The 23,782-nt window shown below is 40.1% G+C and overlaps 1 protein-coding gene and 1 non-coding gene across 4 annotated transcripts in view; both read right to left on the bottom strand.

Annotated features, from left to right (window-relative positions):
• The window catches only part of PHLPP2 (PH domain and leucine rich repeat protein phosphatase 2), a 73,379-nt gene that overhangs the window by 36,952 nt on the left and 12,645 nt on the right, over window positions 1–23,782 (bottom strand). For all 3 annotated transcript variants that reach the window (XM_032284351.1, XM_032284353.1, XM_032284352.1), the window contains 3 exons: window positions 16,272–16,405; window positions 6,628–6,818; window positions 181–306 (listed from right to left, as the gene is read on the bottom strand). In XM_032284351.1, coding sequence (XP_032140242.1) covers window positions 181–306; window positions 6,628–6,818; window positions 16,272–16,405 — 451 coding nt within the window. The remainder of the gene's footprint in view (window positions 1–180; window positions 307–6,627; window positions 6,819–16,271; window positions 16,406–23,782) is intronic.
• On the bottom strand, window positions 12,190–12,324 carry LOC116555906. Its single transcript, XR_004270743.1, has one exon. It is a non-coding gene; the product is annotated as a small nucleolar RNA SNORA70 (small nucleolar RNA).

The following is a 23,782-nucleotide window of genomic DNA, read 5'->3' as shown; positions in this document are numbered from 1 at the left end:
TTCTCCAAGTTGGTCAGGCTGGTCTCAAAACTTCCAATCTCAGGTGATTCGCCTGCCTTGGCCTCCTAAAGGGGTGGGATTACAGGTGTGAGCCACCTCACCCGGCCATCAGTGTCAAAATACATTTCTCTTGGGGTTCTCTATTCTTATCTCCACCTCAGAACATCCCACCATTTTCACCTTGGATGCTTGCCGTTGCCATCGCTGGTACTCGGCCAAAGTCTCAAAGCTGACATGATAGGTCTGAGCTTGGGCTCCGGCTGAGCTGAAAGCAAGGGAGTACTGCCGTCGCTTCACTTCTTCTATCTGAAGAGGAGGGGAGAAAACCAGAATCACTTAAAAAAAAAATCCGAGTCAAAAAGCAAAAGGCAATCACAAGACAAACAACTGAATTTTTTTAAACAGACTTTTTAATTTTTTCTCTCTACCCTCTTGTCCCCCTCCATCGTCACACATGAATACACAATGATCTCAACACATTAGCTGTGCTTTTTGCTCTATCCCCAGCAGCTGGGTAGCACCTCTTGTCCTCAGGACTTGCTGGTCAGGAAGCAGGATATCAGTTCACTGTAAACCCCATACTGCACGGATTCTTACCAAGTTCTCTCGAGTTCCATTCAAATCTCTTTTACTAGGCTTGAGAAAAGAAGCAAAAACTTCCCCCATTCCTATTTGGAGTAGTGGCAGGTATTCACAGCACAAAAATAGCTCCTTAAAGAAATTCTTGGCCAGGCAGGGTAGCTCACACCTGTAATCCCAGCACTTTGGGAGGTCAAGGCAGGTGGATTACAAGGTCAGAAGTTCGAGACCAGCCTGGCCAACATAGTACAACCCCGTCTCTACTAAAAATACAAAAAATTGGCTGGGCATGGTGGCAGGCTCCTGTAATCCTAGCTACTTGGGCAGCTGAGGCAGGAGAATCACTTGAACCCGGGAGGCAGAGGCTGAGATTGCGCCACTGCACTCCAGCCCAGGTGACAGTGCAAGACTACGTCTCCAAAAAAAAAAAAAAAAAGAAATTCTCCCCCGAATTCCAACCACCCAAACTGTGTAACTTTGATGAGGAAGGAGCCTTTTTATAGTTATGGAACCACACATCTTTGTCTGGTATCTCAGTTACGTCATAGCTACCGAATCTTGGCAAATCAGACGGAAACTTACATTAGGTTTCTGTGCCAACTAAAGATTGAATCAAGCAGCAGAAACAAAATACTTCAAGAAAAGAGAATCATATTGAAAAGACCCATTAAAATTAAATAATTTTCACAATATTAAATTGTGATACAACATAACCATTTTTCACTAGTAACAAATCATTGCAACTGAAGGAGTGTGCCAAAATAAAGAACATTACTGAAATAAAGGATACTGATTGTTTTAGCATAATATTTTAAGTATTTTATTTTGGAATGCTTGACACAGAAAAGTACAGAGAATCATGTAATGTTAAACACTGAGAAAGGTTTGTAAATCTCTCACTATAAGTTAATTTGTCAACTTCCCTGAGTAATTATTTTAATTTTTGTATTACAGATACTGAGATTATATTGTTACATACGTACAACTTTGGAATTATTAAAGGGTGATGGTGAAATGTTTATTTTATCACTTTGTAGTGAGCCTCTTTATCCCTACTAATGCTTTTTGCATTAAAGTCCTTTTGATCCAGCTGCTTGGGAGGCTGAGGCAGGAGAAGTGCTTGAACCCAAGAGGTGGAGGTTGCATTGAGCCAAGATCATGCCACTGCACTCCAGCCTGGGTGACAGTGAGACTCCATCTCAAAAAAAAAAAAAGTCCTTTTGGAGATAAGTTTTATTGAGGTATAACCTAAAAAAAAAAAAAAATCACTGTTTTTTTGTTTGTTTGTTTTGTTTTGAGACAGGTTACTCTGTCACCCAGACTGGAGTACAATGCATGATCATGACTCACTGCAGCCTCAACCTCATAGGTTCAAGCGATCCTCCTGCCTCAGCTTCCAGAGTAGCTACGACTACAAGTGTGTGCCACTGTTCCTGGCTAATTTTTTAAATTTTTTGTAGAGACAGAGTCCCATTTATGTTGCCCAGGCTGGTCTTAAACTCCTAGACTCAAGCAATTCTCCCACCTCAGCCTCCCAAATTGCTGGGATTACAGGTGTGAGCCACTGTGCCATGCCTGGCCCTGATTTTTTTTTAATTCACTGATTCTAAGTGACCAATTTCATGAGTTTTTATAAATTAATAAATACAGTATGCAATCCCATGACCCCAAAACTACCCCTGTGCTCCTTGATAGTCAGTCCCCTCATCACCAACCGTGGCAACCACTGATGTGTCTTCTATCACAATTTGCCTTTTTCAGAATTTCACATAAATCCAATAATTCAATAAACAGACTTTTGTATCTGGCTTCTTTCACTAGGAATTATACTTTTTCAATATTTATCCTTGTTCCTGTATTAGCAGTTTTTTTTTTTTTTTTTTTTTTTTTTTTTTTGCTTAGCTCTATTTCATGATATAGCTATATCATATTTGTTTATCAATCCACAAGTCAATGAGTATTTAAGTTGTTTCTAGTTTTTGGCCGTTATGAATAAAGCTGCTATGAACATTCACGTACAAGTCTTTGTAAGAACATATGTTCATTTCTTTTGGATAAAAAACTAGAAGTAGAATTGCTGGGTCATTTGAAAAGCATATGTTTAATTTTACAAAAATGAATAAACTGTTTTGCAAAGTAACTTCATTCCTAACATGATGTATAAATGTTCCAGTTGCTCTGCATCACTGCCAAACTTGCCATTCATCAGACTTTTAATTTTAGCCATTCTAGTGGTGTGCAGTAACTCACCGTGATTTGCATTTGCATTTTCCTAATGACTAATAAGGCTGAAGATCTTTTCACGTGTTTATTTGCTACCTGTATATCTGCATCTGCTTTGGTGATGGGTCTCTTCAAATCTTTTGCCCAGTTTTTAACTGGGTTGTCTTTTTGTTACTTAGTTGCAAAAGTTCCTTATATATTCTGAATATAAGTCCTTTTTGCATATAAACATTCATATAACTGTTTCATATGCTATTAATACAACCACACCAATTTTCTTTTGGTTGCTATTTGAGAGTATATATTCTTTCATTATTTTATCTTCAACCTTCTAAGAGTAAGTTCTAATTATATCTCTTATAAGCAGCAAATAGTATTTAAAATAACATTTGACTATCACAATCATTGTGATTACTGATATATTCAGATTTACTCCTATCGCTATAATTTGTGATAATTTACCATGCTAATTATTTTGCTCCTTTTTCTCAATTATTTTTGCCTTTAGTTTTATAAAGTTTTCCATATCCTCTTTTTCTCCTCTACTTTAAATTTTTCTAATAAACTTTAAGATTATTTGATGTTTCTATCCCTTATCCCAAGAGTGTATCATACTTCACTTAACACATTGCCACATTTAAACAACCATGTTTGCCATTTCTAGAAAATTTTCAGCTCTTATTTTTACAGATATTACTTCTCTTTTCTCTTCCTCTCTTCTCTAGAACTCCTATTAGGTATATACCAGAGCCTTTCTGAAGGGTTCTCTTATAATTTTTGTCTGTGAAATTCTTCAGTACATCAGTTAATTACATTCAGCTACTAAACAGTGGCTTTAAAAAAAAAGAGGAGCCAGTCCAGGGCTAGCATAGCAGCTCCATATGCCAGCAAGGACCCAGGCTCCTTCTTCCTCAAATGCTACATTTGACATCTGCTTGCCAACTCACAGTCATCACATGACTGCTCCACCTCGGACACAGAGGGACTGTGCTCCATAAAGGAAGAGTAAGGCAAAGGGTCAAGTCATCTCTTTCCAACCTCTAAAGGTCAAGCTCTTTAAAAATCTATCCCATTTTAAAGAGCTTTTCCAAAAGTCCTTCCAAGATACTTCTGTCTATATCACAGTAGCTACAAGAGGGGTTGAAAGATTTAGCTTTTGATCCCAGGCACACTGCTACCCTGAACAAAATTCTATTAGCAAACAGAATAGACAAAATTACTCTTCATCAATTCTCTCTGTCTAATCTAGAATTTAAACCATGTAAGTTTTAAATTTTAGTAACTATATTTTTATTTCCAATATTCTATTTGGTTCTTTCATAGGCATATATTCCTATTTCTGAATTTGTTTTCCATTTTTGTTCTTCCATTCTCGCCTAGAAAATAAACACATTTATTTTCAAGTTTTTTCAGGATGTTCATTCATTTCCATTTCAATCTGAAGTGAGTTTATCTTCTGATGGTTGAGTTTGTGGAAATTTTCCCTAGTATTAAATTTCTCTGTGGTTTTTTTTTTTTTTCCTTTCTTTTCTTTTTTTTTTTTTTTTGTATGTGTATGAGAGGCAGTTTACTTTTCAGGTTCACTGAACAGGAGGTTCATTTTCTCTCTCACCCTATCTGCTGCTTCCTCTCCACCAATCCCCAACCTTGTCCTCATTCACTCTTTCCCTCTCAAGCAATTCTACTTACTTTCTTCACTTTGTCCTTCAGCCCCCAAGACCTCATACTGGCAGTGGCAGGTTCCGGCCCCATGGATGAAACTGGAGTTACAAACATTCATTCATTAAACTAGTAGGGACTTCATTCATTTCCTGGGCATAGGCCACGTAACTGGATTTTCCCACCTCTCTAGGACCACAGCTAGAAATACGCCTTGGTTCCAGTCAATGTTTAATGGCAATTTTTGGTTTAGCTTTCTTTCAGAAACAAAAAATACTCATCAGCCTGGCTTTAGGCCATAAACCTAACCCAAGTCCCTCATTATGAGCAGAAAACTATTAGACCTAAATATTTATAAGAGCCAAACTCCTGGGCTGCCACAACCTTTCAGAGCCCAGGAGGCCCATAGACTCAGACCTTCTGATCATTTTATGCTTCTATTCTGTATTTCTAAGCCCAGCTAGGTCTTTTCATATATTTATTTTTTATGTTTATTTTGTTTAAGAGAAAGGGTCTCACTCTGTCACATAAGGCTAGGACACAGCAGCACGATCACAGCTCACTGCAGCTCGAACTTCTGGGCTCAAGCCATCCTCCCACCTCAGCCTCCCAAGCAACTGAGACTTCGTTTTATTCCCATTAAGCTTTACTCATTTATACAATTTGCACCACCACAACTGAACTATTTATTCCAACTAAGCTTTACTCATTTATACAGTTTGCACCACCACAACTGGCTATTTTTTCCTTTTTTTGAGACAGAGTCTTGCTCTGTCTCCCAGGCTGGAGTGCAATGGTGCTATTTTGGCTCACTGCAACCAGGTTCAAGCTTGCCTCCTGCCTCAGCCTCCCAAGTAGCTGGGATTACGGAAACCCACCACCAGGCCCAGCTAGTTTTTTTTTTTTTTTTAATTTTTAGTGTAAAGAGGATTTTACCATGTTGGCCAGGCTGGTTTTAAACTCCTGACCTCAAGTGATCTGCCCCCCTAGGCCTCCCAAAGTGCCAGGACTATAAGCATGAGCCACCTCGCCCAGCCAAGACAAGGTCTTGCTAATGTTGCTCAGACTGTTCTCAAACTCCTGGCCTCAAGTGATCCTCCCACCTCGGCCTCCTGAGTAGCTGAGAATACAGGCACAAGCCACCATACCTAGCTTATTTAGTTATTTATTTATTTTATTTTATTGTTTTTGGAGACAGGGTCTCGCTACATTGCCCAGGCTGGGGTGCAGTGGCTATTCACAGGTGCGATCCCACTACTGATCAGCATGGGAGTTTTGACCTGCTCCATTGCCGACCTGGGCCGGTTCACCCTCAGGCAACCTGATGGTCCCCCGATCCCGGGAGGTTACCATATTGATGCTGAACTTAGTATGGACACCCAATCGGCACAGCACACCACAGCCCCGAACTCCTGGGCTCAAGCAATCCTCCCACCTCAGCCTCCTGAGTAGTTGGGACTACAGGAACGCGCCACCACGCCCGGCTATTTACCTTTTTAATATATATATTCTATCTATATTGCTGTGTATTTGGATCAGATTAGATGCCTGATCCAAAGTATGAATTCATTAGGTAATTTTGTCTGGAAGTCCTCTTAAATTCAGATTGGTTTTTGACATACAAGATTCAAAACAGAATAAAATCATGTATAGCTTCCTATAAATATTAATATATCTGTTTATGGCCATTTGTCATTCTGTCTAACAAGTGAACTCCTTTACTGGGATGGAGAATCCTCTAGGACAGATGGAAGAAATGGCATGGCTCCCTGGCTGCTGGATCATATCTTATGACCGCCTCAGACTCTGAATTTTAATTTAATTGGGAAAAAGAAAATCCCACAAAGAATCTATTTGGTGATGGATGCTGGCAGCTATTTCTGATTTCCAAAGGCAGCTTCTAATGGTAGCAACCACTGTCTACTCTAGCTGTCATCAGCCACAGAATGTAGTGCCCAGCAGTGGAGGTTGGAATGTCTTGAACAGATGTTCTGCAGCAGGATTTGGGGCATAACTGACTCTGAACCTCTCAGAGAGTCTCTGATATAATCTTTAATAATGCCCATACTGGCTTCTTTGAAAAGATAAGAATAAAAACTATGAAAAGTCTATGTGATATTTTCCTAAGATGAGAAATGAAAAACAATTCACCTTTGTGAGTCTTACCTTTCCTCCAACCAGAGGCAAAATGTGCATCTTTCCAGTTTGACAATCCTTCACTGAGGAAACGATAAGGCAGGTACCACAGAGGACAACTAGGCGTTCAGCCCACTTATGCAGCTGGGTCTTTCCCTTGCGTACATTATAAATGCCAGACAGCAGGATTCGATCCAGATGATCCATCTGGCATGGTTTTTCTGAAAAGAAAACAATACTTCAGAATACACCATTAAAGTAGTATAAGAATACAGACAGGAAAAAAGAAAGCACTATGTGTCAACATTCAACAACCTTACTTACAGGTGTAAGTAACCAAGCAATATAGTTATGACAAAATTAGATCTAATCCTCAAAGATTATCCATCACTGAATTATATACAGTGGGAGTACCTGTAAATTATGGTCTACAAAGCAAAATTTTAGTTTGGATGCCATTGTTAAATTAACCCATCTTCCAACAGCTGTAACTCCTATGTACCTAGAGAAGGCAGTATGGTAGAGTGGTTAAGATCATGAACTCCTGAGTCAGATATACTTGAATTTGAATGCTGGTTCTGTCACTTTGTTTCCTTGAACTATTTATTCCCATTAACCTTTACTCATTTATACAGTTTGAATCTTAACGCAACCTACCTTCTGGAGATTCTTATAAAATTAAAATAATTAATATAAAATACTAAGCATAGTTTTCGGTACAAAAGGAACACGAAATAAATGACAACCACTACTGTTATTAGTCTATTCTAGAAGGAAGAAATCAGTAACTATAGGAGTACTCTAATTTTGTACATAATCCTCCATCTCTCTGCTACTAACATGGAAAAGCTCACGTGTGGTACTTTAATCAACTATTCCAATCATGGTGATGGAAATTCTACTTCCCATCAGAGGCCTTCATATGACTGAGATACAGTAAACAAATCACCACATTAAAACAGGAAAGACATGAAGTTCTTGGTAAAAGCACCATTAAAATCAGTGTGCACCTGTAGTCCAGGTACTCAGGAGGCTGAGGCTGGAAGACTGTTTGAGCCCAGGAGTTCAAGGCCAGCCTGAGCATCATAGAAAGACCCTGTTTCTTAAAACAAAAAAAAAGACAACTATACACAGAAATGAGCAGGAGCAGCAGTATGAGGTGGTGCAAACAGTAACCCAGAAGTTGGAAAAACTGGGTTATACTCCTGATATTATCACATAATTGATTATACAAGCCTAGGTAAACTTTGCCTATTTAACCATGTGTTTCCCAAATATAATATGAGGAAATGAGCTAGATTACTTCAAAGCCTTAAAACCGCATTATTCAATAAAATTTTGTATGTTAATACACTATATGGGATAATCATTTCTCCTTCTACTTTAGGACAATCCTTTCATCTACACAGTCATTCCTTGTTATTGGCAGGTGAGTGATTCCAGGAACCCCCAAGGATACCAAAATCCATAGATGCTGAAGTCTCTCATACAAAACAAAGTGGTATTTGCACATAACCTACACACATCTTCCTGTATACTTTGAATCATCTCTAGATTACTTATAATACCTAAAACAATGTAAATGTTATGTAAATAGTTGTTATGCTATATTTTTTATTTTTTTCATTTTTTAAATATTTTTGATCCATTGTGGATATGGACGGCCGACTATATTCTAAATTCCACCTTTCTCAGAGTCTGATTCTCCCAAATCTATATTCCTAAACTCTAGTTCCACATTTCCAACAATCCAGATATCTCCAACTGCATGTTTACCATCACTTAAAATTCAACATGCCTGCCCAGCATCTGTAATTCCAATACTTTGGGAGGCCAAGGTGGGCAGATCACGAGGTCAGGAGTTCGAGACCAGCGTGATCAACATGGTAAAACCCTGTCTCTACTAAAAATACAAAATTAGGCTGGGTGCGGTGGCTCATGCCTGTAATCCCAGCACTTTGGGAGGCCGAGGCGGGCAGATCAGCTGAGGTATAGAGTTTGAGACCAGACTGGCCAACATGGTGAAACCCCATCTCTACTAAAAACACAAAATTTAGGCAGGCGTGGTGGTGGGCACCTGTAGTCCCAGCTACTCAGGAGGCTGAAGCAGGTGAACTGCTTGAACCCAGGAGGAGGTTACAGTGAGCCGAGATCATGCCACTGCACTACAGCCTGGCAACAGAGTGAGGCTCCATCTCAAAAAAAAAAAAAAAAAAAAAAAAATTAGTTGGGCATGGTGGGTGGCACACGCCTGTAATCCCAATTACTCAGAAGGCTGAGGCAGGAGAACAGCTTGAACCCAGGAGCTGGAGGTTGCAGTGAGCCAAGATAGCACCACTGCACTAGAGCCTGGGAGACAGAGCTAGACTCCATCTCCCATCCCTGCACAACAGCAGCTCCTTCTCACAATTCAAGCTCATCTCCTGAAGTCACCCACGCTCAAAATCTCAGAAGCAGGTTCAACTCTTGGGTTTGCTTTCTCAACTTCCCTTTTCAATCAACCATCAAAGTCTCAGTGATTACTCTTTCAAAAAGTCTCTCATATGAACAATTCCTTTCTAATCCCTAGATCAGATCCTTACATCTAAATCATCATCCACACTGGCAACAGATTTGTCTTCCTTGGGCACACTTGGATCCCATCACTTTCTGCTATCATCTGCCAAATTATGGCTAAACTCCTGATGGAGCACCCATGGCCCAAAACAATCTGGACTCAAACTGTGATTCACAAACATGCAATGTAATTTCTAATCTCCCACCATTGCCTTTTTCATTCCTGCTTGTAGAAACACTCAGTTTTTAAAGAACCAACTCAAACACAGCTTTTTCACAAAGACTTCTCCAATTTCTAGACATCTCTGATTTTCCAGAGAAGAACACTGACAGAAAATTTCACTATCAGCTAGCAAAATACATCACATACGTATATTAGTAAAAATCTGGCCAGGTGCAATGGCTCACACCTGTAATCCCAGTGCTTTGAGAGGCCCAGGTGGTTGGATCACTTGAGGCAAGGAGTTTGAGACCGGTCTAGCCCACATGGCAAAACCCCATCTCTACTAAAAACAAAAATTAGCCTGGTGTGGGCACCTGTAATCCTGGCTACTCGGGAATCTGAGGCAGGAGAATCTCTTGAACTCAGGAGGCAGAAGTTGCAGTGAGCCAAGATCACCCACTGCACTCAGCCTGGGCGAAAACAGCAAGACTTTGTCTCAAAAATAACAAAATAATTTTTAAAATTGACTGGCTGAGTGTGGTAGCTCATGCCTATAATCCCAGCACTTTGGGAGGTTGAGGTGGGTGGATCACCTGAAGTCAAGAGTTCGAGACCAGCCTGACCAACATGGTGAAACCCCATTTCTACTAAAAATAGAAAAATTAGCCAGGCACTATGGGAGATGCCTGTAATCCCAGCTACTTGGGAGGCTGAGGCAGGAGAATCTCTTGAACCCAGGAGGCGGAGATCACAGTGAGCCAAGATCGTGCCATTGCACTCCAGCCTGGGTGACAAAGCAAGACTCCATCTCGAAAAAAAAAAAAAAAATTGACTAAACAGTGACTAAAGGCCAGGGCACAGTGGTTCACGCCTATAATCCCAGTACTCTGGGAGGCTGAGGCTGGCAGATTACAAAGTCAAGAGATTGAGACCATCCTGGCCAACATAGTGAAACCCTGTCTCTACTAAAAATACAAAAATTAGCTGGGCGTGGTGGCATGCACCTGTAGTCCCAGCTACTCGGGAGGCTGAGACAGAAGAATCGCTTGAACCCAGGAGTCAGAGGTTGCAGTGGGCTGAATCATGCCACTATACTCCAGCCTGGCGACAGAGTGAGGTGCCGTCTCAAAAATAAAAAAATAGTGACTAAATAAAACTTTAAAACTTATGCACAATAAAAAGTAATAAATAAAATTAAAAGTTACAGGCTGGAAAAAAACCGAGTCACAAATATAGTACCCAAAGGATATATGTTCAGAATACATGCAGAAGTCCTTGAAAATCAATATGAAAAAAGAGAAACAGAAAGATGTATAAAAATATCAGTAAGTAACTCAAAGAAGAAGAAATCAAAAGATCCAATAACAATATGAAATAATTCTCAACCACACTAGTAGTAAGGGGGAAAAAAATTTTTTTTTAATTGCATTTTAGGTTTTGGGGTACACGTGAAGAACATGCAAGATTATTGCACAGGTACACACATGACAGTGTGATTTGGAAAAAAAATTTAAACAGAGAGACCATCATTTTATCCATCAGATTAGTAAAAATTTTAAAGCCTGGCCGCGAGTGGTAGCTCACACCTGTAATCCCAGCACTTTGGGAGGCCAAGGCAGGCAGATCACTTGAATTCGAGACCAGTCTGGCTAACATGTGAAACCAGTCTCTACTAAAAATACAAAAATTTGCTGGGTGTAGCGGCAGGTGCCTGTGATCCCAATCACTTGGGAGGCTGAGTCACGAGAACTACTTGAGTCCGAGAGGTGGAGGTTGCAGTGAGCCAGAGGGCACCACTGCATTCCACCCTCGGCAAGACGTTGTCTCAAAAATAAATACATTAATTAATTAATTAGTTTAATTAATTAAAAAGAAAAAGAAACTCAGTTTCTGCCATCTTCCACATTTGACTTCTAATATTGCTCTGATTATTGCCATCCTAGCCCACCATAGAGGAAAAGAGCATAAAAGCACTGAGAAGCACACACCGGGGGTTTTTGGAACCAGGCAGAAGTAGCACACATCAAGTCTACCCCATACCATGGAAGAAAATTTTGTCACATGGACACACTTAACTGCAAGAGAGGCTGGGAAATGGGCTATAGCTGGGCAGTTATATGCCCCACTACAATTTTGTTATTATGAAAGAACAGATTCTGATTAACAATAGTATTGCCACACATTTCCTAACAATACGGCTGTGTTTAACCTGTCTTTTGAACTTTAAATGAATGGAAACATACGATGTAATTCTTTGTCTCGTTTCTGATGTTTGTATTTATGCTCTTTTGACAAAACTGTTTTATCAACACGTCCAGAGAATGTAGTACACAGAGAAATGTTCAGGCAGGGTGTTGTGCTACCTGAGCTATACAGTCCCAGAGCTACAACTTTCCTCACAAATCATACCCTCTAAATGACACTTCTTCCGATGCAAATAAGGGATTTTCTCTTTCTCTCTCTCTCTTTTTTTTTTTAGGTGGACAGTAAGTAGGATTTATTGGTGAGCATTAAGAGGGGGCAGCACAGTGGAAGTCCTCCCAGGGCCACAACTGGGGATGCAATTGACCCCGCAGCCATCTGGGATGAGCTGCTTCTCAGCCACCATGTCTTCAAATTCATCTACACTGAACTTGATAAAGCCCCACTTCTTAGAGATGTGGATCTTCCGGTGGCCAGGGAACTTCAACTTGGCCCTGAGTATGGCATCAATCACATGTTCCTTGTTCTGCAGCTTGGTGGGGATGAACATAACTCAGCCATTGTGAACTCCGGCCACACTGCCCTGGGTCTTTCCAAAGGCACCTTGCACACCTGTTTGGAGCCCAGATTAAGGATAGTGCAAAGTCAGGACATGAACATACATCTGAAAGGCCTGTCTCCAAGGTCCCTTAGAGCAAACCATGTAAGAAACAGGCTGAGTACACTACCAAGGCAGCTGCTGTTTGTAGCCACTGCACACTGGGCCCCAATGAGGAAAGGAACTCAGTCAGCTTAACTGGCTGCAGAGGATTTACATGCTCTGTTAATCCCACGATTGCTCATGCTACCTACTCAACTTGACTTTAGTGAAATGTTCTTTCCACAGCTTTTTATTATGAATTTGAACTGAGAGAGTCATTCCACTCACTTCCCACCCCCTACTCCCTCTCTAGCAAGACTGATAACTGGCATTTGCATAATGGCTGACCGGGACACTATCTAACATCCTTTTACAACCAGGGAACACAACATTAACTGGTTTGCACTTAGGACCTTATGACCTTGACCTTATTAACACTATATTCCAACTAAGCTGACTCAACAAAAATTCTACACATAAAAGATTTAAAGATGATTACTAAGCTATTTACTTCAAAGAGAATACTTCAAGTCTTACCTTCAGTTAAAAGTAGTTGTGTCTGGTTTCAGGAACTGGGTGGTTGGTGGAAAAAGGTGAGAGGGAAGCATATTTTCTAAGATAGTTTTGACAGAGGCAGGAGGCAGAGAAATTCTAGGCAGACAGGGGCTGGTCCCAGCAAAAGCCCACCTTCAAGCCGAAAAGACTGAAACTTGTGACCCAAAGTGAGAATTTCCAACCCTGTGTGTCTGCTCTCCACTGAATGGTTCTTTCTGAGTAATGTCTTTTTACCAATTGAATATTATCTTTTCAAAAACTACCTACAGCAGTCCCCACCTCCCATCCTGTGCCGATTAAGACCCCAGACTCAGCCAGTAGAGAAGAGAAGCAGCTGGACATTAGGCAGAGGTGACTAGACTTCAGAAGACGGAGGCAGAGAGGAGACTTGACTTCAAGGGAAAGTGACCTGCCCTTCCCATCCATTTCCCAGCTCCCCTCTTCACTAAGAGCTGCTTTCATCACTCAATAAAATTCTCCATTCACCATCCTTCAATTTGTCCACATGACCTCATTCCTCTTGGGCACCAGACAAGAATTAGGGATGCACCAAGTGCCAGTATTCAAAAGGCTGCCACATTGGCCCTTTGCCCTCACTGGTGGAGGGGAGCTGTCCTACACAACAAGGCAAAGGGCCCACCGAGCTGGTAACACACTGTTGTCTGCAGATGACAGAGCTAAGAAAGCATTATAACAGGGGTCTTGGGATCACAGATAATCCCACCTGGATGCTGCCACGGGCCTGCATGGAGTTTGCTTCTGCTGGTGCTAAAGCAGGCAGCCAGTTCCTGCACTCACTCTCCTATGTGCTATGTCCCACAAAGGATGGAGCATGACAGACCCCAGTGAACATGGTTTGTTCCCACCAGCGCAAATGCACACTCATTTGCCCATGCATTCCCTCCCACAAGGGGTTGAGCAGGGCGGGCTGAGTAAATAGGGCACCCCTGTCACAAGTCCCATAAAGGGGTCAAGAAAATATCCTGCATCAGTTTTAATACAGATCCAGTTGCTCATCGTGGCTCATATCTGTAATTCCAGCACTTTGGAAGGCCAAGGTGGGAATCACTTGAGCCCAGGAGTTTGAGGGCAGCCTGGGCAACATGGTGAGACCTCAGCTCTATAAAAATTAGCCAGGTGCAGTGGTGTGCACATGTAGTCCCAGCTACTTGGGAGGCTGAGAGGGGAGAATCATTTGAGCCTGGGAGGTTTAGGCTACAGTGAGCCATGATGGTGCCACTGCACTACAGCCTGGGCAATTGGGTGAGGCCCTGTCTCAAAGAAAATTTAAAAATTAAAGGAAAAATAGGGGGCCGGGCGCAGTGGCTCACACCTATGGTCCCAGCACTTTGGGAGGCCGAGGCGGGTAGATCACGAGGTCAAGAGATCAAGACCATCCTGGTCAACATGGTGAAACCCCGTCTCTATTAAAAATACAAAAAATAAATAAATAAATAAATAAAAAGAAAAAATAGACCCACAAGTTATGACACTCCTGCTTTCAAAAACGAGCTAATTCTTCTCTCTGTAGTATAAGCTATGTTTAGTGACTCATTTCTTAATAAATAAAAAGTGGTAAAAGTAAAGGTGATTTATGAAGCTTGGTCATAAAAGACACTGAGGCCTCTGTGCATGTGCATGCATCAATGGAGAAACTAGCCACTATGTTGTGAAGTATCTCAACACTGGGGAAACTGGCCACTATGTTGTGAAGACACCTAGATGCTTGCACACACCTCTGTGAAACTGGCCACTATGTTGTATGTGTCTCTTCACTGGGGAAACTAGCCACTATGTTGTAAAGACACTTAGGAAGCCCTATGCAAAGATCCATAGAAGAGGGAACCGAAGCCTCCTACCAGCAGTGGTGAGGAAGTGAGGCCATGTGAGTGAACTGTGTTGAAAGTGAATCTTTTTTTTTTTTTTTTTTTTTGAGACGGAGTTTCGCTCTTGTTACCCAGACTGGAGTGCAATGGCGCGATCTCGGCTCACCGCAACCTCCGTCTCCTGGGTTCAAGCAATTCTCCTGCCTCAGCCTCCCGAGTAGCTGGGACTACAGGCATGCGCCACCATGCCCAGCTAATTTTTGTATTTTTAGTAGAGACGGGGTTTCACCATGTTGACCAGGATGGTCTCGATCTCTTGACCTCGTGATCCACCCGCCTCGGCCTCCCAAAGTGCTGGGATTACAGGCTTGAGCCACCGCGCCCGGCCTAAAAACTGTTTTAAAAGTATTTATTATCATTTTAAGTCCAAAGTTTTGAGGCAATTTGTTACAGAGCCAACAGATAACTAATTCATCTATCTATCTGTCCATCTAGCTATCTATCTTTTATTTTTGGTACCAGATCCATTATTGCCTATTTTCAAAGATTATTAACTTTAAAAGTTTCATTCTAAACTTAATTTTCTCACTCAAACTATACCAGTTTCTCTATGTCAATAGAGCTTAACTCTTGGAAAGATCCCTCAAAATTTAAGTAGTACTACAAACTGGTATTCTTTTAGACTGTACTAGAAATATCCTCTTAAGGGTATAGTATATTAAGATGCTGCGTATGCTCTAATTTATCAGGTGGTGGTAGGAAAATAAGGGTATCAGAGCCAACCACTGTGCAGTATAACTGAATGTAAAATAATGGTTCAACTTGCATTCTAGAATAAAAATATACACAGTAGCCCTTCCCTGTCCCTGCCACCTGTGGTCTTGCTTTCCAAGGTTTCAGTTATCTGCAATTAATCATGGTCTGAAAATAGGTAAGTACAGTACAAGATATTTTGAGAGAGAGAGAGAACATTCACTTACTTATGATTGTTAATCTCTTACTTTGCCTAATTTATCAATTAAACTTTACCATAGGTATGTGTGTACAAGAAAACACATATTATATACAAAGTACTATCTGTGGTTTTAGGCAACCACTAGGGATCTTGGAACACAAACCCTGCGGATAAGGGGAGACTACCATAATGAAGAACTAGGGTTCAACCACAATCAGATATGAAGCATATTACTGTTTCAAGTTTTTGTTTTCTTAACTATTATAGTGATAGATGGGTTGTGTTCCTCAAATTCATCTTAAAATATTTTTCTCAGAAGAGTCAAAAATCCTAGATTTAAAGCCCACTAAATTCACCAATATACAAATTTGACAGGTATATTCATCAATGTCAAGTCATATATAATGATGACTACTTACTCTCAACATTTTTGAGCTATCCAGAAGTTCAGATTTTACCAGGAGCTTGAAAAAATAATTTACCAAAGCTTGATCCAGTCAAGATTCCGGCAAAGGTATAAAATACTGCTAGTAAGGTTAGCAAAACACAAGGGCAAAAAGAGCAAAAATAAAAAGGGAAGATATTTTAGGTTCATATTTTTAAATATTCTCTTACCCCTGACCTCTTGGATTTGTTGCTTGGTTGGTTTTAACTACATTAGTTAATTGGCTTAAAACTAGTCTTTGATAAAATACTTTGAAAAAGCTGACGGCAGACAGAGACACAAATGATCAACTTAAAAGTAGTTAACATAAAAAGCCACTGATAAATTCTTACCCCCATAAAATCGAATCATACAGCCGAGGTCAGGATTTGTAGCCTCCTCCTGTACACGCACAGGATCATCAAATCCCAGCCTGGATAAGTAATCATAAACGATCTGAAGAGGTCTTTCAGTAGGTTCCAGTCTCCTGATTACACAATTCAAAAATATATATATATTTGGTAAGTCACAAAAATGCTTCATTTAATTTTCTAATACTTTTATTTGTATTTGTATAAATTTCAGAGGTAAAAGGCTATTCTGTTAAATGAATATACTGCTCAGTAGTGAAGTCTAGGCCTTTAGTGTAATCATCACCTGAATAATGTACATTATATTAAGTAATTTCTCATCCTTCACCCTCATCCCACCCTCCACTCTTCTGCTTTTCCAATGTCTATTACCCACACTCTATTATTTAGCCTCCACTTGTAAGAGAACATGTGTTATTTGATTTTCTGTTTCTGAGTTATTTCACTGAAGATAATTACCTCCAGGTCCATACATGTTGCTGCAAATACATGACTTCATTCGTTTTCATGGCTGAGTAGTAACTCAATATACAAAATCTGCTCTTGATTTTCATTCCTAGGTCAAGATTTTCTTTAATATCCTATGATACAACTAATCTAAACAAGTGATTTTTTTAATTAGCCGGGCACGGAGCCAGGCGCCTGTAATCCCAGCTATACAAGAGTCTGAGGCAGGAAAACTGCTTGAACCCAGGAGGCAGAGGCTGCAATGAGCTTAGATCATGCCACTGCACTCCAGCCTGGGCGACAGAGTGAGAATCCATCTCAAAAAAAAAAAGAAAAAAAAGTGGTTTTTAAATGTTTTTGTGTCAAGGCCCCTTTACACTTTGACCCCAAAGAGCTTCTGTTTACATGAGTTGTATCTACTGAAATTTACCAAATTAGAAATTAAAATTCAGAATTTCCATTTATTTATTCACCTTAAAATAATTCCCTAAAAATCATTCTACTACATGGTCCTAATTGAACACTAAGGTAAAATCAGAAAGTCCTGAAATCACTTGTGGCCTCTGGTGACACTGTATTTTAAATTACAGACTTAAAATACTGAAAAATATTTAAAAAAACAAAAATGAGGCCAGGCACAGTGGCTCACGCCTGCAATCCCAGCACTCTGGGAGGCCAAGGCGGGCAGATCACGAGGTCAGGCTCTTTTATAATGCTTTTACCAGAAACCAAACAGTTATAAATACAGTGGGTAAACATATGGGCTCCAACAGTCAACTGCCCGGGTTCAAGTCTTAGTCCTGCCACTTACCAACTGCATGCCCCAGTACAAGTTATTTACTCTCACTGTTTTAAATCCTCATCAGTATCAAAGGAATAACAATAGTACCTAACTCTGAAGATTTTTAAATTTATTTATTTACTTACAACAAGATACTATATAGTATAAAAGTGCTTAGCAAAATATCTCACATGTAATAAGTCTTCAATAAGATGTTGACAATTATTATTCTAAAAAATTTTAAGATCGCAATCAATTTTAGTTAGAATAAAAATAGAATATTTCTCCCATCTCAAACAACAACCAAAAGCATGCACAGGAAAGCCTGTACGTGCTCAAAAGGTCTGAGAGAACATTTAAAGAACTCTGTTTAGAAAATTTAAGAATTATATTATTAATAACTATAAGAAACATGATGTATTTCCCATCATGGCAAAAAGATATGAACAAGGTCTGCATTGTGTAGTTGAAGAACTAGAAAATGCTATTGGCAACAAGATTGAAGTAAAAAATATCATGGAACACTACATAGCTGAAGATAAACAACTGCAACAAAATAGGAATAGAAATCATACTGATGTACAAAAAAGACAAAAATAAAATAACCACCTGGCCTCTCCTGACTGCTCAGTTCAGTATTTTAGCTTCCAGAAACTATCAAATAAACTCAGAATAAACTGCTACATGAGGGAATGATCAAAGAACAAAAAGCCTATAATGACCAATAAGGACTGAATTATTCTTGTCTGTGAAAAAGAAAAAGAAAGAAAAAAATAAAGACTGAATTAAAGAGAAATGGGAAATAAACTTTTCAGATTGTGGAGACATCAATTACAATTAATCTCTAGCCAAAGAAAATCAAACTTTACAAAATTCATTGTCTATGATAACATTAGGCATTTTCCCTGCACAATGGTTGGATTCTTCTGAGAAAGACACATTTTAAGGGGGACTTTTAATAAACTGCATCCTGGAGAGAGGTCAACTAACCACACATATGAATAAACTGTAGGATTAACTTGAAGACAAGGAGAGTAAGGAATAAAGAGAGAGATCTTCAAATGTTGAGACGGATTGAACTTATTCTGTACTGCTCCAAAGAATGGGACTCGGAACAATGAGAAGGTGCATAGGCAGATTTAAGCTAAATAAGAAGAAGAATTTTAACGATTAGAGTTGCTCAACCATGAAACAAACAGCCTCTCAAAACTGCTCAGAGAGACCTGGATAGCCATCTGCCACATACATTTTAGAAGAAAGACCTGTAATAATCAAACTGGGCCAGGTGATCTTTGGGGTATTTCAGAAATCAAGGTTCTATTAGGTATCTAAGACATCTTCCTAAGATAATACAAATTCTACCTGACCTCTGCTGTTCAATGTATTTAAACACCATAATTCCATATAGTGATCACATATTCAGGACCAACAAATAATTATACTTTCAGGCTAAATCTCATGTGCTCAATTTTTCTATTTCTCTCTAGAAAACTGAGAAATGGAAGCATCCTAATTCCGACATATTTTACATGATCAAATTTCCTGGCCTAAAAGGCTCTGTAGACTTTGGAAACCCTTCTCATATATTTCTTTTCTTTTCTTTTTTTTTTTTTTGAGACAGAGCCTTGCTGCCTTGCACTGTCATCAGGCTGGAGTGCAGTGGCATGATCTCAGCTCACTGCAACCTCCACCTCCTGAGTTCAAGCGATTCTCCTGCCTCAGCCTCCTAAGTAGCTGGAATTACAGGCACGTACCACCACACCCGGCTAATTTTTGTATTTTTAGTAGAGACAGGGTTTCACCACATTGGCCAGGCTGGTCTCCAACTCCTCACCTCAAGTGATCCACTCGCCTTGGCCTCCCAAAGTGCTGGGATTACAGGTGTGAGCCACCATGCCCAGCCCTCCTCATACATTTCTACTCTAAGAAAGTATTTTCTTTCTTCTAAGTAAACAAGTAATATTTCAAGAAGTACAAAAACAAGTAAAATGAAGGACTAATTCCATTTACTCATCAAAGTCATCAGCTGAAGAGAGTAGACAGTATCAGGGAGAAAAACGTTGTAACGTGCTTACAGCTCAATTTTGTGTTTCAAAGTTCAAAAGTTTAATAGTCTGGTAATTAGCTGTTTGTGAAATCTCTCACGAATCAAAAGGAAATTATAAACTGCAAAACAGGTGCGAGAGAAAGTAATGCTGGCAACAAAAAGTTCCATTGAGCATTTGAACTACTTCTACTACTGTTTTAAGGAAACAATAGTTTTGGAGTAACAGTTTTGCTTTGCGTGGAATGCTTCTAAGAACTACTATAGTCCATGTAAATTTGAATATACATGTATGTGGTAATTTCCTTCCAAACCAGCCAACAGATACAGCAATGCTATTAACAGCAGATTATACCTCTTAGCCAAGAGTAGTATCCTTCTATATTAGTTATTCTAAGCAGTCCCCATAGTTAAGATATATGTAAGAAAAGAGTAAATTTCATTCCAAGTATCATTTCACAAAAGTTTTAGTTAATAGTGGGGGGCCAACCCATATATTACTAAAATCAAACACATCTAATCAAAGACCCTAAGAAAGTGCAGTACTACGCTCTGCATCAAATTCGGATTAAAACTCAATCCTTGACTGCCTATAAAGGTAAAATTTGCAAATGGTAAAATCAATACTACAGATAATAATACAAATAGAAACAATAAGGATACTTCAACAAATATTTAATACCTGACACTATGCTAAAAGTTTTAAATTATTACAAAACTATGTTTATTCCACAAATAAGAAAAACGAGATTCAGAGTCACACAATTAGTACACAATAACATCAGGGTAGGAACCTGTGTTGGTTTCATAAAATCTAGGTTCTTCTTTTCAGGCAAACCAAATTATTTTACATATAGTTAAAATAATTTATGCAGAAGAGAGTTCAAGCCACTTTGCGTGTTAACTTATTCACACCAAGAAACCTAAAAAAGTTATGTTTTAAAGTAACCATTATTTCATTGTCTAATATATCATGATTTAAAAGGTACACTACTTTTTAAACACCACAGCTGAATAATAAAGAATACAGCCAGTCTTTGTCCTTGGTTCCTGGGAGGAGACTCTAATCTTTACCATTTGCTGAATAATAGGAGTGTCTTTGTTACTCATGAGCCCCTCAGGACAGGGGCTGGTCACCAGAAAAGACCAACCACCATGTGATTAGAGGGTTGGGACTCTAAGCCAGCCTGACCTGGTTGGGGAAGTACACAGGACTGGAGATTGAGTTGAATCATGAGGTCAAAGATTCAACCAGTCATGCCTTCATAATGAAGCCCCAATAAAAACATTGTACTGAAGCTCAGTGGAGCATCCTAGTTGATAAACTGTTCAATATGGTAGGAGGGTGATAGGCCTTGATTCCACTGAGAGAGGGCACAAAGTTCCGTATTTGAGACTCTTCTAGACCTCACCCTATGTGTCTCTTCAGTTGGCTGGCTCTGATTTGCATCAAGCTAAAACTGTAATTTTAAGTACAGCACCTTCCTGAGTTCTGTAAGTTATTCTACTAAACCTGAGAGGGTTGTGGCAAATCTCAAATTTGTAGACAGCTGGTCAGAAGTGCACCTGGAGTCTGAAGAGCCGTCTTGTTGGGGACCTTGCCCTTTATCTTGTGAAGTCTGTACTAACTCTGGCAGTCGGTGTCAGAACTGTATAACAGTAAGCCAGCTGATGTCAGAATAACCATTAAGAAAAAAAAATCTGGCTGGGCAAAGTGGCCCAGGCCTGTAGTCCCAGCACTTTGGGAGGCCGAGGCAGGTGGGTTACCTGAGGTCAGGAGTTTGAAATCAGCCTGGCCAACATGGTGAAACCCTGTCTCTAAAAAAAAAAAAAAAGAAAAAAAAAGAAAAACCTAGCCAGGTGCAGTAGTGTGCCCCTGTAGTCCCAGCTACTCAGGAGGCAGAGTCAGGAGAATCACTTGAGCCCAGGAGGTCAAGGCTGTATGTAGCCTGTTATGACAGGGCCTGTGAATAGCCACTGTACTCTAAACTTGACATCACACAATGATCCAATTTCTATTTAAAAAAAAAAAAAAAAAATGACCGGACACGGTGGCTTACCCTTGTAATTCCAGCACTTTGGGAGATCAAGGTAGGCAGATCACCTGAGGCTGGGGTTGAAGACTAGCCTGACCAAGATGGAGAAAGCTCATCTCTAAAATACAAAATTAACCAGGCATGATGGGGCGCACCTGCAATCCCAGCTACTCAGGAGGCTGAGGCAGGATAATCAAAGAACCTAGGAGGCGGAGGTTGCTGTGAGCCAAGATCGTGCCATTGTGCTCCGGCCTGGGCAACAAGAGCAAAACTTCATCTCAAACTGGGCACGACGGCTCACACCTGTAATCCCAACACTTTAGGAGGCCAAGGCGGGTGGATCACGAGGTCAAGAATTCAAGACCAGCCTAGTCAATATGGTGAATCCCTGTCTCTACTAAAAATACAAAAAATTAGCTGGGCATGGTGGCACATGCCTGTAGTCCTAGCTGCTTGGGATGCTGAGGCAGGAGAACTGCTTGAACCCGGGAGGTGGAGGGTGCAGTGAGCCGAGATCACTGCACTCCATCCAGCCTGGTGACAGAGTGAGACTTCATCTCAAAAAATAAATAAATAAACAAAAAACCTCATCTCAAAAAAAAAAAAGAAAAAAGAAAAAAAAATTTCTGCCAATTAAACTATAACCTACCACCAACTCTAATATATACATGCTGATTTCAGAAGTTTTAAAATGTACAAAAAATGTTTCCAAAAAGAGAAAAGTATTTATTTATATTCCAATTTTCTAACACAGAATGCAATCTTTTAAAATTTTTAACTACTACAAAAATATGTTGAAAAAAACCTCTTTTTCCCCTATTCAATGGTGATCAGTTCAGTATGTATCCTAAAACAGGATTTTTCATTCCACCTTTATAATTTCAAAATATGGTAAACAAAATGTTAGTGACTTAAAAGAGGTCACTCAGCAAACAGGAACCAGAACTCAGCATCCCAATCCCAAGGATGCTATTTTCTGTACTATATAATATAGTATATACACTATTGGTTCTCAGCTAATTTTATAAGATAGCTACTGGCTATTTAGAAATCTTAGTTTCTCTTCTCATCTGGTAATAAAAAAGTAAAAAATTTTAAAAAACCTTGGTTACTTTGATGACTAAAAAAAAGTATATGACCATGAGCCAAACGGCAATCCATTTTAACACGAATGATCTTGTTAACAACTTTTCAGACAGTACGCAATGATTACACCAAGCTTCACTGATGAGTCATTTTTATCACTCAAAACAGTTCAATAGAAAAGATAAGCCAAATATTATAACTGTAAGAACCAGCAGATTGGGAGACAAAATCAATCTATTACCAGGCAGCTGCAGGAATGTGCTTTCAACCTGAACCCTCTGAGCCTGTTTTCACATTTATTAAACAAAGAGAAATGGTCTCAGTGATTCCTAAGGGGACAGTTTCTGACTTTTGGGGCAGGACAATACTTGGCTGTACAGGGTTGTCCCACACACATTTTTTTTTTCTAAGACAGAGTCTCTCTGTTGCCCAGGCTGGAATGCAGTGGTACAATCTCAGTTGACTGTAACCTCAGCCTCCCAGGCTCAACTGATTCTCCTACCTCAGCCTCCCAAGCAGCACACGCAATGGAACCACAGGTGCACACCACCATGCGTGGCTAACTTTTTGTATTAATATTTTTGGTAGTGAAGGGGTTTCACCATGTTGCCCAGGCTGATCTTGAACTCCTGAGCCCAAGCAATCCTCCCACCTTGGCCTCTCAAAGTGCTAGGTTTATAGGGTTGAGCCATGGCCCTTGGCACACACATTTCAATAGGCCTCTACGGCCCTTGCCACTTCTAAGCTATAACTCTTCCCAACAGTTATGACAACCAAAACACCCTGCCCCCCAACACATATTTCCAAATGGCAAGGTAGGAGTATTGTTGGGTAGGTTTAGTTTCACCACCAGATGATCTCTCTAAGGTTTCTTCAAGTGCTAAAATTCTATAAATTAAGCCGGGCGCGGTGGCTCAAGCCTGTAATCCCAGCACTTTGGGAGGCCGAGGCGGGTGGATCACGAGGTCAAGAGATCGAGACCATCCTGGTCAACATGGTGAAACCCCGTCTCTACTAAAAATACAAAAAATTAGCTGGGCATGGTGGCGCGTGCCTGTAATCCCAGCTACTCAGGAGGCTGAGGCAGGAGAATTGCCTG

Source organism: Sapajus apella, unplaced genomic scaffold, assembly GCF_009761245.1.
Source record: "Sapajus apella isolate SASKATOON/1434 unplaced genomic scaffold, GSC_monkey_1.0 scaffold15, whole genome shotgun sequence".
NCBI lineage: Eukaryota > Metazoa > Chordata > Mammalia > Primates > Cebidae > Sapajus > Sapajus apella.
Note: the sequence above shows the minus strand (reverse complement) of the source record. Positions and strands in the feature narration are given on the sequence as shown.